A 17,402-nucleotide genomic window follows, 5' to 3' on the forward strand; every position below is an offset into this window, starting at 1 on the left:
CATTTAGGGAGTGGGCCACATGCCTTTTGGCAAACTCAAAACATGCCTTCTTATTTTAAACACTAAGTAATGTTTTTTTTCTGGCCACTCTTCCATGAAGCCTGGCTCTATGGAGTGTACGGCTTACTGTGGTCCTATGCACAGACACTCCAGTCACTGCTGTGGAACTCTGCAGCTCCTTCAGGGTGACCTTTGGTCTCTCTCTTGTCTCTCTGATTAATGCCCTCCTTGCCCGGTCTGTGAGTTTTGGTGGGCGGCCCTGTCTTGGCAGGTTTGTTGTGGTCCCATGTTCTTTCCAGTTGAAGATTATGGATTTGATGGTGCTCCGGGGGATCATCAAAGATGTGCATATTTGTTTATAACCCAACCCTGACTTGTATTCCTCAATAACTTTGTCCCTGACTTGTTTGGAGAGCTCCTTGGTCTTCGTGGTGTGATGCCTCTCGCTTAGTGGTGTTGCAGCCTATGGGGCCTTTCAGAAAAGATGTGTTTATACTGACAGATCATGTGACACTTAGATTGCACACAGGTGGACTTCATTTCACTAATTATGTGGCTCTCTTTCTGAGTGTAAAGTGCATGGTCAGATTGCATGAACATGCAGAGATCAATTCTAATCACACTCATGCATTGAGTAATGGAGAGATACTTCTTCATGTCCTCCAGTTAAACCTGCTTGGTTGGCACAGTAGTGACACATTTATGTTGAAATGAAACTAGTCTTGTGATTTGTTTCAGCACATTTGTATGTGGTGAGGCACACGTTGGTGGCGGCACACCAAACATAGATTTGAAAAGCCTGACGGAGGACTTCTTCAGCAGTGTGTTTAAGCAAACAACCATGAGGCATGTGGTGTTTTGTAATTTGGGATTGTTAAATTCCGGGCCGATGCCAATGTTTTAAAACAACAACAGATGGTTTTTTTGGTGGTATTCATTTCACTCGATATCTTTGTCATAAAATAACCTTTTTCCAACTCAGTCAGCTTTTCATTACACTATCTTTGAGTGAGCAAACATTTCATCCTAGGCATTTGTGACCCTTAATTTAGCCTTCTTTCAAATGAAAAAAATGTACTTTCAAGTAAGTGATAAGATATTTATTAAGTAACTTTTTCCTATCGGTAAAAAATCTCACGCCTGTGTGGTGTTGTCACAGGACGGGTTGGGCATGAGGTAGTGTAACAGGTTTAACTGTTGCCTGTGGGATGTCAACTTTACGGAACTCGTATTTTCAAGGTGACTCATGCTTCTCCTTAATAGTGCATGTTAAGGAAAAACCTAATTGGCATGACTTGTGCCATTTTATTAAATGTTATTGTAAGTTGTACTAATGTAGTTTCTCAGCCTGCCTGATTTAAAAGACTCATAAGATACAGTGGGGCAAAAAAGTATTTAGTCAGCCACCAATTGTGCAAGTTCTCCCATTTAAAAAGATGAGAGAGGCCTGTCATTTTCATCATAGGTATACCTCAACTATGAGAGACAGAATGGGGGAAACAATCCAGGAAATCACATTGTAGGATTTTTAACAACAACAAATGATCACAATCAAGTCTGCAAAGTGTTAAATAATGACCAGAAAGCGTTTGTACTGCCATTTTACTATTTGGTTGATTCCAAAGCAATAGAAAAAACTGGATGTATGGTTAGCTACACATAGGAATCAATTGAGGTGTAGGCCACCACATTTATTTGAAAGAGCCCAACCAAGAATGTAAAAGCCATGCAGCCGTTAAAGGTGTGGGTGAAACCTCAATCTGAACAATACAGCTGACTTGTCTTTGTTACACAACCTGTATGGTTAGGTTTCTTTGATGGCATCAGTGGTTCTAGTTTGGTCGACAGTAAGACATCTTTATCTTCTGTCGCTGAATGTGCTACACAAGCATATTGCTGCCACACTAAGAAGAAAACAAGGCTCAGTATCACGTAATTACGCTTCCTCAAGAGGGTCGGATTCATTCTCCCCTCGGTACAACCCCAATTTAAAATAATGTATAACGTATGTGTCTTTGACATTAGCGCTGAATGGCAGCCCTCCGCTATTGCAGGATCATACTATTGACCTGACGGCGTGTAAGCACCTGCGCAGGCATGTTTGTGTCAATCCCCTCTGAAAAATAAATACCGATGCTGCTCTCGCTGCCCTGGTATACTTCTTTAAGGTTCGTAGATGACTTGGACATCATTATACTTTTATGTGACCAACAACTCATTGAAGCTTCTGCAACCCCTAAAATATCAGTGTTTTGTTCAAACTATCTTAGGGCCTGTTCACCTGTGGTACTACTTTGAGGTAGTCACTGCCTACTGAAAGTAGTCTGGCATTTTCAATGACTCTGCGCAATCTGAGGTCAGTTTTGTGTTGGCAAGAGGTACAAGATATCTGACGCAAACCAAAAACCAGCTCCGCCTGTTGATCTGCATTGCTGCCACGTTGGGTTTTGTTTTTTCTGGTAGGCATCAGACATTGTATCTTCAAGTGTCTGGGCCGGCCGTCAACATCTAATATATCGATGGGCTAATCAGGTACACATGCATACATGTAGTTTTGTTTTTTATGCATTGACACACAAAACGAGCCCGTGTGTTTGTTGTTTAAAGAATGCTGCTAACCTTTCTGCATAGACAAACTACACTATATAGACACAAGCGTTGTACAGATAATACCAAGACTCATTTTAAAGGCCTCACCACACATTACTTGTTGACTTTAGTAAGGAATTAGTAAACCACATCCGTGTTCTAAAGTCTGAGAGAGATGTTTAGCTAGGCCCAGCGAGGCTCAACAGAACACCATGTATGTTCATTAAAGTCAACCTCATTGACTAAGGTTAACCTTTTTCACTCCTAGAGTCAGAACCCAAGTAAGAACACCGCTGTGTATGACTTAAAACAAACCACTTATTAATAAAACTACATACAGGTAGACTTCACATTCATAATTTCACCAAATAAGACAAAAAAGGACATTTTAAAAAATGGAGAAAGCAATTCTTCGGAAACGATGCTGTTTTTTGCGTCCCTGTCTTTAATGTAATGTTCATTTATACAACAATTCTCAGAAAGAAACTAAATGTTACACATCAAACGACATATTGAAAACCAACAAGGTCCATGAGGTAAAAGACGTGCCTTTCTCAGCGTTGTACTATGGGAGAGAGTCTGGTGTTTTGTAAGACACCGCTGTGGCCAAACCAGCTGTGCCAGATTCCTTCTGAGTTAACAACAAATCTTTTAATGATGGGAAAAGCAGGTGCTACCTTCGTTCCTACTCGCTTATTTACCAGAATACTCACGGTGTTTATTCCCTATCAGGTTTCCAGTCCGTCTGTTGATTCCTCATAGCTGCATTCCTAGTGCTAATCAGAGTTAGGTGTAACCGTAACGCAGTAATATAACGCATTACTTCTGAATTTTGGGTAATATAATACCCGTTACAAATCTCAGTAATGCAGTTACAACACATTTTAACCCCAAAATGATGTGGTGTTTTGTTTCTAAGAAATCACAAACATCGCTAGCCATTCAGACACCAGAGAAATAATTGTGCAGGTAGAATAGTTACTCAGTACGCATGTTTACTAGTGGTTAAGAGGGCTGCAGAAACAGATTCGCTGCAGGCTCGGAGAAAAGTAAAGTAAAAGACAGGAGTGCTCGCAGGCCGAAGCAACAGAAGGTCACTCTCTCTGGGTCTGCTGCTTGAACCCCGAGAAGTTCAGAGACTCGTGGCAGAGTGTTGAAGATCTGCAGCCTCTGTCAGCTGTGGAATCGCCGGCTTTTAGAAAGCTTGTCAGCCAAATCCCCGTTAACACACCAATGACAAGGTGAGCTAACGCTGACATAGAGACTCGTTCATATACAGCAGGTTACAGGGCCGTGCAGAGGCTCCACTAACATGTTATTAATAACACACAGAGACGTCATGTTACCGGTATCACATATTATTCAGCCCACTTAAACGGAGCATGAGTTTAATTTCAGCATACCGCCATAGATAGCTTTAGTTAATGAGCTGCAATAAACTACATTTTAGCATTTAAAGCCAAACTTTTGTGGTTATCTTTGGTGAAAGTAACTCAAAAGTAGTGTACGCATTACAGTCAGAGACAGTAATAATGTGATGTAACTTATTACTTTAAAAAGACAGGAATAAGTAACATGTACTGTATTACATTTTGGAAGTAACTTGCCCATCACTGGTGCTAATGTACTGTAAACACTGATGCAGCCTCTTCCGTCCTGAGGTGTAGCTTACTCTGAGCGTACAGAACTGCACAGGCTCTGCGTATTATGGGATTTCAGTTCAATTACATACCTTCATTTTTGATGGATGGAAAGGTTGATGGAGTCAATGTTTGAGGTTGCAGTCAATGCACCTCAAACATAAGTTCCTACAGTCCCTTCATTATGCGATGTTTACAGTTATTGAAAAGGAGTTGGCTGCTACATGTATGTTTCATGGTTTAGGAGGTTACTTACCTTAGTTTAGTTCTTACATTTTGACAAAATGTCGTTGAAATGTACTTAAATGTAACACAAAAATCACCTTTAACGTGATGTTATTGAGAATGGTGTGTTCCTGTTAAACATGCATTTATTAAGGTCAAATATTTGCATTGAGTCAGATGAGCCTTGGTCATTTGATTTGTTTACTTGATTTGTTTTGTGTCTGTACTTACACCATGTAAGCCGGCCTTGGGTCCCTTGAAAGGCGCTCTAAAAATGTAGTCTATTATTATTATTAAGTATAGCTTCCTGTATATTAATGTCTCCCCACTCTTCTTCTTGAGATGGCCAGAGGTCTGACTCCCATTGATGCTGTGGTTCTGCTGGATAGTGATTTCATTTACACCATAATGCAGCTTTATTCCAGCCTATTGAAAATGAATAATGACGTTGAACTCAAAATGAGACCTTATAGTTACTCACACACATAACTCCTCTACATGGAATGTCAGACGTTTTCAGAATTGAACTCCACTGCAGGAAGTTTCACCAATCAGACCGATCTTTTGTAAGAGTTGCGCAACTCGTTTTTTCCACTCATGTTGAAAGTATGGTGTGTCTGACCTCGGGGTAAGGTCAGAGTTGTTTTGAGACACTTCCTCATTCAGGGTTACGGTTCATAACCTTAGCATAAGACGTTCCCTGATGCTGAAACTTGCCTCAGGCATTAAGAATGTAAAGAGTTTACGTCGCATTTTTTGTTGTTGAGGAGGAATTTATGAAAGGGCCTTTTCTCTCCTGACAGTGAGTGCATATACATGAAAAAAAATGTCCCTCCTCTACCGGTCCGGTGAGTATGAACCTCTAGAAAGATAATAATTAGGCAGGAATCCACTTTAATTGCAAAGGTGACATTAGTTCAACATGACACTTACACATCACAATGACAGCTTATATAACTCATAAATATGACTTCAGTTGAGCTCCTGAGGGGAGTGATTGTTTTTGGTTTTCTATCTTTCATTCAAACTCCACAAGTTTCTTCAGCTCAGACTTCAGCAGCTCTTCGTCGTCCTCCTCCTCCTCTACTTCCACCTCTATCCCGTCGATGGTTTTCTGCAGCTGCTCCTTGATGCGGTTCAGCTCCAGCAGCCCGTCCTGCAGGTCCTTACAGACTTCTCGAATCTTGGCAGCAAACTCCGTCTTTGCCCCCTTTTTCAGCTCCATGGTGTCCTTCGCAAGAAAGAAGACGTCCAGAGCCAGGAACAGACCCGACATGACCCCCGTGGTGACGCTCATCACCTGAGCGGCTTTAGCAGCCCCCCCCGCCACGCTGAGGACCTGGACCGTGTTGATCAGGCTCTCCGTGTTGATGACTAAAGCCTTGCCGGCGCGCCCACCCTCCTTCATCACGTGTTTGACGTTCTGGTTGAGATGTTTCTTGGAGATGCTCTCAGCATACGCCTCAAAGTTCCACTCCTCCAGCGCCTCCATCCCTTCCTGTCGGGACACACACACACACACACACACACACACACACACTTAGTTCAAATTGTCTGACTGGAAAACCAAGGTAATGAGGTCACTAAGAAACTGTATCCTCTCACCTGCAGAAACTCCAGGCACTCCTTGATGTCCTTGATCTCCTCTTCGTAGTCCTGGATCATCTTCTCCACCTTCTTGCGGTCGGTCTTTGAATGCACCGTGTCCGTGATGTTGGCCGAAGCAGACGCCACCCCGCCCGCCGTAGCAACGCCGATGCCTACGGCTACGACGATGAGCGACGCCCCCGCCGTGAAGGGCGCCAGGATGAGCCCGGTGATGGTCGTGATGGATCCTGCCACGCTGGCCACCCCCCCGCCCACACTGGCCTGGACGGTCTTCTTATGGAAGACGTCCGCCGAGTCAGCCAGAGACAGCAGCTCCAGGATTCGCTGCTGGAGTGTGGCGCCACGCTGGTTGAAGAAGCGGACGAAAAGACGAGCGGCCATGAAGACACGGTCGGCTGCTTGTTCCACCACACTGTGACACAGGAGGAAGACTTTCAGTTACAAAGAGCGCCACAAATATTGGGTTGAGTTCCTTTCGAACATTAAATAAAGACTGTCACAGTTTTGGCAAAGATGAGTGACGTAACCCTATATTGCTTATATGGTATTGTTGTTTGGTAAGTCATTTTGGATAAAAGCAAAAAACAGTGCTACTTACTCTTCAGGCTCACCGTCCTGGTTGCCCTCACTCCACTCAGCCCAGCCTAACGCACAGGGAGGAAACAGCTTAGTAACTATAGTTCAGCAAAAGGCAGGAATCCTGATAAGTCATTAAATATTCAGCTTACCCTCTACTATATTCCACCACGCTAAAAGGCCTTCCTCGTCCTGTAAATGAACAGTTTTGAAATGTATGCACATGGAATTTAAATACACACGAAGCAAGCCCGACATGGTGTGATATTATTGGACATAAAGATAAGCTCACATCCAGAGGGTCTGAGGCCGTTCCTTCACTGGGCACGGGTACATCGGCCATCTCTAGGGTCTGAACTTCAACCACTTCCTAGAACAGAAAGATAGAGACACGAGGAAATAAAGATGTACAAACACCAAGTATATACTCTTAATTACTTTAACACTTGTCTTGCCAAAATTGAAATTGATAAAGGCCAGTCTGGTGAATCAAGCTTACACTTTCGTCACGTTATGAGATATGTGTCCATGTTGTTTCCTCTACCTACTGGTGGCATAAAGGTCATTGATTCTACAGCCGTTTTTGGAAATACCAACACCATTAACAACAACATTTTATTATTATAGTCATGAAAGACTTTTATGGCCATTTTATTTGTAGTAGCACTTGTTTTATATACACTTGCTACAATGAATTAGTCATATGTCTTTTTTATGCCACATTATTCCCAGTGTTTCCAACAGGGAACGAGAGATGGGCTGTGGCGAGGTCGGGAGGAGTCAAGCTCCCTGTTGGAGACTGCTGGCCTTCAAAGCTGACGTGGTGCCGGGGCGCACAGCACTACTGAGGAGGAACTGCACCTTTCGTAATGTAGGTAATAAATGGAAAACACAGGATACAATTAAAAGTCCTATCTCTGTAAGAGCACGTTCTATACGACCTCACCTGGAACAACAACACCACTGCACTGGCAAAGAAGGCCCAGCAACGCCTGTGCTTCATCAGGAAGCTCAGCAGGGGATCATCGGGGTCTCACTCCCTACACTACAGGACATCTACAGCACCCGCCTCACCCGCAAAGCACTCGGCATTGCGGGGGACCCCACCCACCCCTCCAACAGCCTCTTCAGCCTCCTGCCTTCAGGGAGAAGGTTCCGTAGCCTCTGCTCGAGCTCCACCAGGAACAGCTTCTTCCACCAGGCGGTCAGGATGCTGAACTCCCTCCCTCCCTCTCTCTCTCCTCCCTCTCTGTCTCTGTCTCTGTCTCTCTGTCTCTCTCTCCTCCCTCCCTCTCACCTCTCCCTCCCTCTCTCCTCTTGCTCCCCCTCCCTCTGACCTCTCTACCCCCTCTCCCATCTCTCTCTACACATGTGGGGGCTTTGACTATACTCGTTCAACAGGGTATTTCTGAGGCAGCTGAACAAGTCCAACCTGCCAGAAACGGTGACGGTGCAATACTACACTGAAATCCTCAAGCCAAGAGAGGTGAATCATCTGCCCTGCCCCCCGCAGCACGCAGGAGGTGGGCATGGAAGACTGGGGTCCAAACCACAGTTTTCTACCCAGCTCCAGTTGGCCTCATCAACAGGGGGGAACGTCCCACACTGACATGATGAGGAGGACAAAGAAGGGCAATGGAGGCGTAAAAGCATAGTATGTGTTATTAGAGCTGGTTTTGTATATATTTTTGCATTCGATGTCATTTCCTTCCTTCCACAGAAGACAAATGATAAACTGTATTTCCATATTGAATTTACATTCAGGGTTATATTTAGCCACACAGGTGTTGCAAACCACTATCAAAAGTGTAAATTCCCACGCTGCACATTAAAGGAATCCTCAGTAAGAAAAACAGAAGTATGTCGTAATACTTCAGAAAAAACCTCAGATATGCTGAAACACTACATAGTGTAGCAAGTACAGATATCCCTAAAATATCATTTATTTTAAGCTGAATTTGAGCATGAGAGATGCCACGTGATATGGGGAAGCAAAGAGGAAGTAAAGGGACACACAACATCGGAAACAAGATTTACCACAGGCACCAGGATGTTGGCTTCAGTTGTGAGAGAAATGGTACGCCACATAATCTTAACAGAGTCCAACAGAGGAACTGTCCTGACACTAAAGTGATATGTACAAATAAAAGCATCCTGTAACACACACACACACACACACACACCCTTTATCGCAATATAACCCGTGCTTTGTTTCAAGGCGTGCCGCTGTGTATGCTATATTTGGATGGTTTCATAATATTACTGTGGAAACTGATCAGCCTGATTTGCTCGACATGCACAAAGTGCGGTCTGCATCGTGAGGAACACCGCTGTAATCAGACTGTATTAAAGACGCCTCTGCACTAAAACTCTAAACTAAACTCTGATGAAACGGCTCCTTACTTTCTCTTTTAAGCCTTATGTTAAGCCCTGCATTGTGTGTTTGAAAGGTGTGTGACACATGAAGTTTACTCACCTGGGGCGGGGCCTGGGTGTCGGATGATGAGTCCTGCAAATAAAAACAGATCAATAATTACATAAGAGAAAAGAAAACCTCTCTTAAAATACATTTGTTGTGTAATGTAAAGAAAATGTAACACTTGTCACAGCGCTCGGATTTATGGGTCTTCTTAATCCTTTTGAAGTTCTGTATACATTTTGTAGTATGAGGGTACCTTTGCTCGAGACCCAAACAACGCAGTGGGAAGAATCCTCTTTATTTTGAACGTCTAGAGAAGAAGAAAGAGCACAAATATTCTTACATCTTGAGGAAAGTGGTCAAAGAGAAAGATGCGATTGACTAATTGAACCCAAATTGGGAAACGTTACGTCACAGCAGCCTGACAAAAAAGGGGCATTGCATGTGATGTGGGGAAAAACTGAAACGTATCTATAAACATGTTGTCAGTGGAAGAGCAAATCTGTCAAATAAACACAACGAAGGGCCGAATTACAGCCACCACATCTCTAAAGAGGGCTGTCTGTAGATAGCCTCGTAGACACGGGGGTCACTTTGTTTGAAAAGGTGGTGGGGACACTTCCAGATTTAAAAGAAACACTCCTGCATTAAGCACCCCCGCACACAACAAGTACATGTACACACTGTATGCTCACAGTACTTTGTTGACAGCTAGTGCAGAGATAGAACATGTTCTGTGTGTCCCTTGAATGATCCTAACGCAAAAGTGGTGTGAACATGTCCTCAGCGTCCTCAGGACAAACCGGGACGCTGAGGACAGATTGTATCTAGGTGAACAGGTTAAGGAATGCGGACTGACCTAAATGTGTGACATACCATAGTTCTTTTCCTCGGAGCCTCCGCAGGCGTGCTCTTCACCTCGCAGACGGGGCCTACGTCAGTGTACCAGATAGACTGCAGACAGGGGGAGGGGGGGGGGGGGGGGTCGGGTTAACTGTGTTGCTGAATATATCATCACCTGTGACAGCTTTACTAAGGCTGTGTAGTCTCTGTAATTATTTAGCAGAGGTGGAAGAAGTATTATTTACCTGAGTGTGAAAAAGCTCTATGAAATAAAAGTCCTGCATGTAAAATGGTAAGCAGTAAGAAGTAAAGCAGTACTGGTTTGAAACGCAGAGACCTTTTAGTTGAGATTTTCTCGATGTTTCATTGAATGCATTAAAATGATTGGTGCATTAATGTGTTCACTTCGGGTAAAGGTTGGTTTATAGGACTCACTTTAAATGCTAATGTGCAGCTTAACCTATAACAATATATATTAATGTGTCGATTTCTATTTTAGATTCATTTCTAGCTTGTGTAAAATACATTCAGTGAGTAGAAAGCTCAACATTTCCCTTCCAAATGTAGTCAAAGTATTTACTAGCATAACGTAGAAGTACAAGTACCACAGGTGTTTACTTTAAGTACAGTACTTGAGTAAATGAACTCACACCTCTGTTACTTAGGGATGGGAAATGAACCGTGTGTTTTCTCATGACAATGTGTTTCATATCCCTGTGTGACTGCACTGTTCTTCCTCTTCACTGTTGCTGCATGAACGCTTGAATTTCCCCACGGGGATTAATAAGAGGTACAGGATGATCTGTACGTGTGTCTCTTTCTAAAAGGGCCTGGCCCTGGATCAAGTAACACTGATAAAAAAAAAAACGCTGATTGTTGTCTCGTGTTTGTCCTCACAGGAGCGCATTTCTGGCTGTACAGCATTTTTGGGATGTTACTTCAGGGCACTTTCCGCTGCCGATAGAAGCCGTAAACACAATAACTGAGGAGTCATTGGATGTGTGAATAGAGGTCAGGTTGAAAAAGGCAAAACCTCACAGGTCAGTGATGAGGTTTTTAAAAAAAGGACAATAAGTGGATTGAACGTCTTACATGTCTCTCTATGGCGCGGTCATCCACGCTGTCAGAGCTGGAGGAGTGGTCACTGTGAATAGCTCGGCTTTCCTGATGAGGAATAAGAAGAGAAAGTCCTTATCTTTGTTCAGATAATTATACATAGTATATCCACACTGAAGCCTTTGCATCCTTTCATTTATTGCATATGAAAGCAGGTGGGTCTGAAAAGTAAAAAGGCCCTATAATGTTCATGTTCATAGTTCATATTTACATTTCGTCCCTCTGACCGTTTACATGCACAAAATCCTAACACTACAGGAAACAGAAAAGCCATTCCTTCCAAGTATTTAAGTACCGTCCGGTCATCTTAAAGCTATGATGATTTTAGCACTGATGTCATGATCAGGAGTTGGCTGGCCTCATTTCAATATCTCTATACCTTACAAAAAGAAGACGCTCTTACAGTAAACCGTACCTGCGTCATCAACGAGGAAGCCGAGTCAGTCTGACATTCTTCACCTGGCGTCTGCATCCAAACACAACAGAGGGTTAAACGTGATCAACCAGCTGCTGTTTGTTGTAACGTATCATAGAAGTGAAAAAGGAAGGCTGGTAATCCCACTTAAGACAGCTTTTTATAAACATGTGCAGTACCTGAGTGTGAGACTTAAACGGGTTCACTTTGTGCATCATGCCTTTAAACATCCCAGGGTTCTGAAACACATATAAAGAAACATGCATACAGAGTCAATAGGGAGAGGAGGTTTAATTCCATGCACAACATACATGTATTCCCTATAATTGTATAGAGCAGGGGTGTCCAGATACACAGAAAAACATAGAAAGGTCTGGGCCCCTCACTAGAGGTGAGGTATATGGCCTCACAAGTTGAGTTATAAGTGAGCAAAATTACTCAAATGTAGACACATGTTTCTTTATGCTTGAAAATGCTTTAAGAAACATCTCAGCTCTCTGTAGGGTTTCAGTTATTTAGTTGGCAGCTCATTTCTTAAAACAGGAGCCTCAGATTGCTGATAATAAGGGGAAATATGACAGGTCTATTCTAGGACTACAAATAAGTTATTGGGCTTTGATTTGTTTGAAACATTTTTCGACTTGAATTGACTCAACTTATTTGAAAATGGGTCTTAATTTGTACATATTTCAGAAGTACAATTTAGGGAAAGCACAAGCTTCAGCTGTGGACATATTCCATTATACTTTTGGCATTGCTGAGGGCCAATTAAAAGTGGGCCGTAGTTTGGACACCCCTGGTATAGAGGGAGACAGAAACTTCAGGAAGGAAAGACAAAGTCACTATCAGTGAGACTCGTTCTGTTCTCTGGCGCCCTCTAGTGGAGGTAGTGAGAATAACACGGGCCGAAAATAGAAACTACTCCGGTCTCTGGGTGGAAGACTCCTGAGCAACTATCATGTTATTAAAGGTCATTTCTGTGTGTGCTGTTATAAAATATGATCTGGATTGTGTACATAATCAGGCACAACTAATGTGGCAAAGACTCTTGATCTAAAGACGTAAAAAGGGCTTATTTTAAGCTAACCTGTTCGCAAGATTTGTTTGTAGCTTTGGATAAAAGCCTCAGGTTAAAGTCTCTAATGTAATGTAAAGATCCTATATTAGGTAGTTGACAAGTTACTTTTATTTTGATTTAGGCTTGAGTGGGCTGTATATTAATGCCAATGTGTGGAGATACCATTACAACCTTTCAGCATATTGTAATTCAAGTGGTGCTATGCTCAGTAGGTACAGCATCCTGAGTCTGAAAACAGAGCCTTTTGGGGGGACGCAGGAGTCCACTTCTCTACGGCTACTTCAATAACAATATGCTAACACTTTATTTATGGATGTACCTGCTTCTCTGAGACGTTGTTGTTGTCCAAGCTCCCGCTGCTGGAGGAGAGGTCACCGTGAAGAGGCTGGTTATCCTGGAGAGGGCGGACACAAGGCAGGACAAAATGTAGTTGTAATTCAGCAGGATAACAACGTTCTCTCTTTCACAAACACGCTCATTATGTTGTCTTCAGTTATAACTGGTACCTTTGGCTGTGAGGATTTGAATGGGTTGACTTTCTGCATCATTCCTGCAATCATCCCTGGATTCTAGATAGTAAATACAGCGATTGGACGATTAAATTGAAGCATAACGCGAGGAGATGTTAGTATGACTTTTTGCATGTCTACCTGTTTGGGTTGAAGCTCTTCTCCCGTCTCTGGTGGATCTGCAGAATCATCTGGAGGATCGCTCTTTGGCACCTGCAGCAGAGAGAGGACAGACAGGGGGATATGCTTAAAAAAAGTCCTGTCTTTCTGTGTGAACCTTTTTGATACCTTTAATTTTCTTTATTTTCAATCAGCTCCAACTAAAAAGGTAAGCTGTTCAGTTAAAAACGTGACTGAAACGTTCCTGAGACTTTGATAGTCTCATGTTAAAGAGTGCATGTACCTGCTTTGTGGAAGACTTGAACGGGTTCACCTTCTGCATCGCCCCTTTCAACTTCTGAAACACAACAATGCAAGGTCACCCCGGTCTGTTGCTTAGTCAGGAAAAACACAATGGCGTACACAGAGGAAATTAAAAGACCCTATTACATGAGACAGATCTACTCCCATGTAGATTGACAAAAAACAGGAGGGAAATCAGACTTGTTTCTAGTGCTTGGATCGTCTCCAATTGTTCACACTAGTAGGCGTTACAAACTAAGAGACTTAAACCCAAGCATGTGTCCCGGGTCTTAATTTAAAATATGTTAATACTTCATTATCAGATCAAGCCAGACATTTTATTGCATCACAGCAGCTCCGTTGAAACATCAACAAGGTCAAGGGCACATAACATAACAGAGTGAGACTGAGGACAAGATGTTCAGGACTTTAACGTTCTTTTAATGCCGATGACTGGCAAACCATCCCCCGACCCACCTGATTGGAGTCTGAAACCGTTCCCTGCTCCAGAGACTCTGAGGACGTGGCTTTAGAGACCTGTGTGAGAAACAAAAACACAGCTGAGAGGACATCTTATTGTCTCACACAGATCATCCATTACCAGTGTTACCATTACAACTGTGGTCACCTGGGAGGTAGACTTGAACGGGTTGACCTTGTGCATGACCCCTCTCAGGCCACCAGGGTTCTGAAACAGAGGTATCATAAATAAACACCCATGCTCTAATGCTGCTTATCAACAGACGTGTGTGTCCGTGTGTGTCCGTGTGTGTCCTGTGAGTTAACGGAATAATTTGGATCACACAATCCTACACAGTAAATGTATTCTATAAATAGTAGAAGGCTTGAAGACAAGGACAAAAGGAAGATAAAAAGAATGAATGGAGCTTCGATACACACTGAGGAAGTGACATCTGTTCGTAGGTGTTCATTTATTTCATTAGGATATATGTAAATTACTTATTCTGCTTTTTATTTGCAGCATGCATCCCTCACACACTGTTGTTATTTCACTTCCTCTTTCTTAACAGATTCCTTGCCAACCACAACACTATAGCTTCAGTGCAAATAAGCCTTATAAACCAGGATCAGACCTTTAAAATCAGAACTGAAATACACAATCTTGACACTGCCTGTTCAATCAAAATGATTAGGGATGCTTGAGTTGGGTGAAAAACGGAACAACAAACAGAAGAAGAAACCACTTATTCCCCCTGACATGAAAAGGCAGAAAATACTCCTCATGTAACAATCATTTTCCCGACCACTACACTTCCCGTCTCTACCCGAGTCTTCCTCACCTGTGTGGCGTCTGCTCCCTGTTCCAGAGACTCTGAGGAAGGAGCTTTGCTGACCGTAGAGGAGGCCTGAATACAGAGCAGAGTTTAAATCATATTGCACATTCATTTGTCACTTTTACCCTTCAATGTTGACATGATTTACCTGGGACTTGAACGGGTTGACCTTGTGCATGACCCCTCTCAGCCCACCAGGGTTCTGAAACACAGGGTTTCATGTATTTAATAAACTGATTCACTCAGAATATGATACCTTATCGCTGTAGGAAAGCAAGGTTCAGCTAAGACGTGAATAAAGGCACTTGATTACCTGCTGTGATTAATACAAACACCCATATTGAGGCCTTATTGGAGCTAAAGTTGGCTCAAATCAGATTAAAATGAATGAATTGATATTTTTTTAAACATTATTGGTGGAAAATATTACATTTCTTTAAAGATTGAAAAACAAGTTGTTGTACACAGGTTATTATTTTCAATTCTCTAATATGTTTATGTGTTAATTGGTCAATTCTTAATGGTCACATTTTGACCTAGAAGGCCATTCAGAGAGCACCAACCACCTGTAAGGCTGTTTCCATAAGTCGAAGACAATATCATTTGAATTTGATTCCAATGGGATTTTCTTTTCACAGTTTCATGCTCATAAACTAAATATTGTTTTAATATAAAGGTAAGTTCTTCTCACCTGTGTGGCGTCTGCTCCCTGTTCCAGTGACTCTGAGGAAGGTGCTTTGCTGACTGTAGAAGGGGCCTGAATACAGAGCAGAGTTTAAATCATTTACTTTGACATGGATTACTCATGAAAGGTAAGCGCCAGCGTGTTTTACCTGGGAGGCAAACTTGAACGGGTTGACCTTGTGCATAACTCCCATCACTCCTGTCCTCTGATGTTTACAGAAAAACACATTTATTATGACAGATAAACCGCAAAACAGGAGAGTGAAAATGATTCAAAAGGGATGTGTGACTCACCTTGGTGTTTTGGTAAAGCTCACTTGCGACGTCACTGTTGGCACTCGTCCCGTCATCCCCTGTGTTCAGGCTGTGCTCAACTGGGTTATCTAGATCCTGGTGACAAAGAAAGGCCTTAATTCAGGAAACACACACACACACCACACCACACACACACACACCACACAACACACACACACACACCTCCTGGTTGGGTCTAGGTGGAACCACTGGAGTTGGAGCTGCTGCGCCTTTATCTCTCCTGAACATATTCATGCTGGAACACATCAGGTTTTAGACATTAGGACTTAATGAGACAAATTAATCAAGTACAACATCTAAGTACTTCTTCCACCTCTGAACACGATGAGATAAAAGGGCATGCACATAATATAAAATACAAATTGAAAGTCATTCCATTCAGGGAAGAAAAGTAGCAGCAGCAGTGAGTATACAATACATTACGTGTAACCTGTAGAAGCTGGATTACAGAGGTTCAGATATATATGATTACAACTAACGAGGCAGCCAGTAATACTAATATTTTAACTACATCTGAAAAACCACATAAGCCATTGTTTATTTTGAATAGAACTTTTGTGTAAACACAAAAGTTCTATTGTGCTCAGAGAACAAAAACCGCATGACCAGAACACGTGATTCAAAGCCACCAAGGTGGGTGTAGTTTCTGTGCTCGTGTTTTTGGATTAAACCACAAGCCAAACTCCATTCAAATATTTGACAATTTAAAACAAGGCTTTGCTTATCACTTAATTTGCTTTATTTGTGAAGTAGGATATGAATGATTGTGAAGAAGTAGGTTTGACTGACAACATCGGTTTAGTCATATTTGTCATTCACGACTTTATTCAGTAGCATTTGTACTTTATGCAGGTGATACCGATACGTGTTTAAGCCGGAATGAAATCTTAAGCGGTTTTGAAAACTTTAAACGTATTAAAAGTATGTTTTGGTTCAAAATAAATGCGCCGAATTGAAACACCTCTTAAATTGAGTGCTAATAGGTATTAAAATAACTGTAATACAACTTGTAAGATGGTAAAATAAGTTTCAAACCTTTAAATTGACCAAAGTTGGAATGCAGTTTGGTTTGTGGTTCCAAAACAGTATCATACAGGAATGTTTGACAACACAAAACGCCAGCAACAACACAATGAAAAGTAAATGTGCCTACCTCAGGGTTGCGACTGACAGAAAAAAAAGTGACAATAATAACGCTGCGTTTCACAACAACAGAGAGGTAAAGGAGTTTTAAAAGTTGGAGGTAACGCAGTCCTTCACTTCCCCTTCATGGAGGAGAGCGGTCTAACCGGTTTGTCAAAAACTGAATCATACCTCAGATTACAGAACCCAATATTCCAGATCTAATTTCAACATTTCTTTTGCACTTTAAAAAGGTGAACAACAGGCGGATACAATGCGACAATAGGGGATAATCCACACCCTGAAAGTTGTGGGTAGTTATAGAGAAAAGATGTCCTGATTCAGATCAGCTGTTCTACCTGGAGGGGGCGTGGCCTCGCTCCCGTTGAAGCGTGAAGAAAACACCTCGGGGTACGAAAAGGGAAATTCAGTCTGAAAATCTATTCAACAAATACAAATGTATGGTTTTCAAAGTAAAATAATACAGATATAACTTGAATGGTATGTACATTTCAATAGTATGTATTTAGTCATGATTAAAACTGAACTTAATCAATAACAGTCCC

General features: G+C 42.2%; 1 protein-coding gene across 2 annotated transcripts; it reads right to left on the reverse strand.

Annotated features, from left to right (window-relative positions):
* Positions 1-5,331: 5,331 nt before the first annotated feature.
* Positions 5,332-17,178, reverse strand: LOC134875844 (uncharacterized). Of its 2 annotated transcripts, none has more exons than XM_063900531.1 (24): positions 16,868-17,178; positions 15,877-15,949; positions 15,694-15,789; positions 15,549-15,605; positions 15,407-15,472; positions 14,864-14,917; positions 14,722-14,787; positions 14,049-14,108; positions 13,898-13,957; positions 13,422-13,475; positions 13,160-13,231; positions 13,016-13,078; positions 12,829-12,903; positions 11,611-11,670; positions 11,420-11,482; positions 10,993-11,064; positions 9,934-10,011; positions 9,314-9,367; positions 9,115-9,147; positions 6,931-7,008; positions 6,791-6,830; positions 6,661-6,706; positions 6,060-6,474; positions 5,332-5,952 (listed from the first exon to the last, which is right to left on the reverse strand). In XM_063900531.1, exons 2-24 carry the CDS (start codon positions 15,946-15,948, stop codon positions 5,473-5,475), a joined length of 2,214 nt encoding a protein of 737 aa, XP_063756601.1. In that variant the 5' UTR covers position 15,949; positions 16,868-17,178; the 3' UTR covers positions 5,332-5,472. The 2 variants fall into 2 exon arrangements, with proteins under 2 accessions (XP_063756601.1, XP_063756602.1); XM_063900532.1 differs by having other exon boundaries at positions 11,432-11,482; positions 16,868-17,177.
* Positions 17,179-17,402: the final 224 nt, after the last annotated feature.

The sequence above is a fragment of the Eleginops maclovinus genome, chromosome 14 (genome assembly GCF_036324505.1).
Source record: "Eleginops maclovinus isolate JMC-PN-2008 ecotype Puerto Natales chromosome 14, JC_Emac_rtc_rv5, whole genome shotgun sequence".
NCBI lineage: Eukaryota > Metazoa > Chordata > Actinopteri > Perciformes > Eleginopidae > Eleginops > Eleginops maclovinus.

Bases quoted from the DNA above. Each gene is read 5' to 3' on its own strand.
- LOC134875844 (XM_063900531.1), bottom strand. From the start codon at position 15,948: ATGAATATGTTCAGGAGAGATAAAGGCGCAGCAGCTCCAACTCCAGTG. The intron at 15,790-15,876 runs GTGTGTGTGTGT...CTTTGTCACCAG, and splicing joins CACCTAGACCCAACCAGGAG to GATCTAGATAACCCAGTTGA. The intron at 14,788-14,863 runs GTAAATCATGTC...CTCTGTATTCAG, and splicing joins TCAACCCGTTCAAGTCCCAG to GCCTCCTCTACGGTCAGCAA.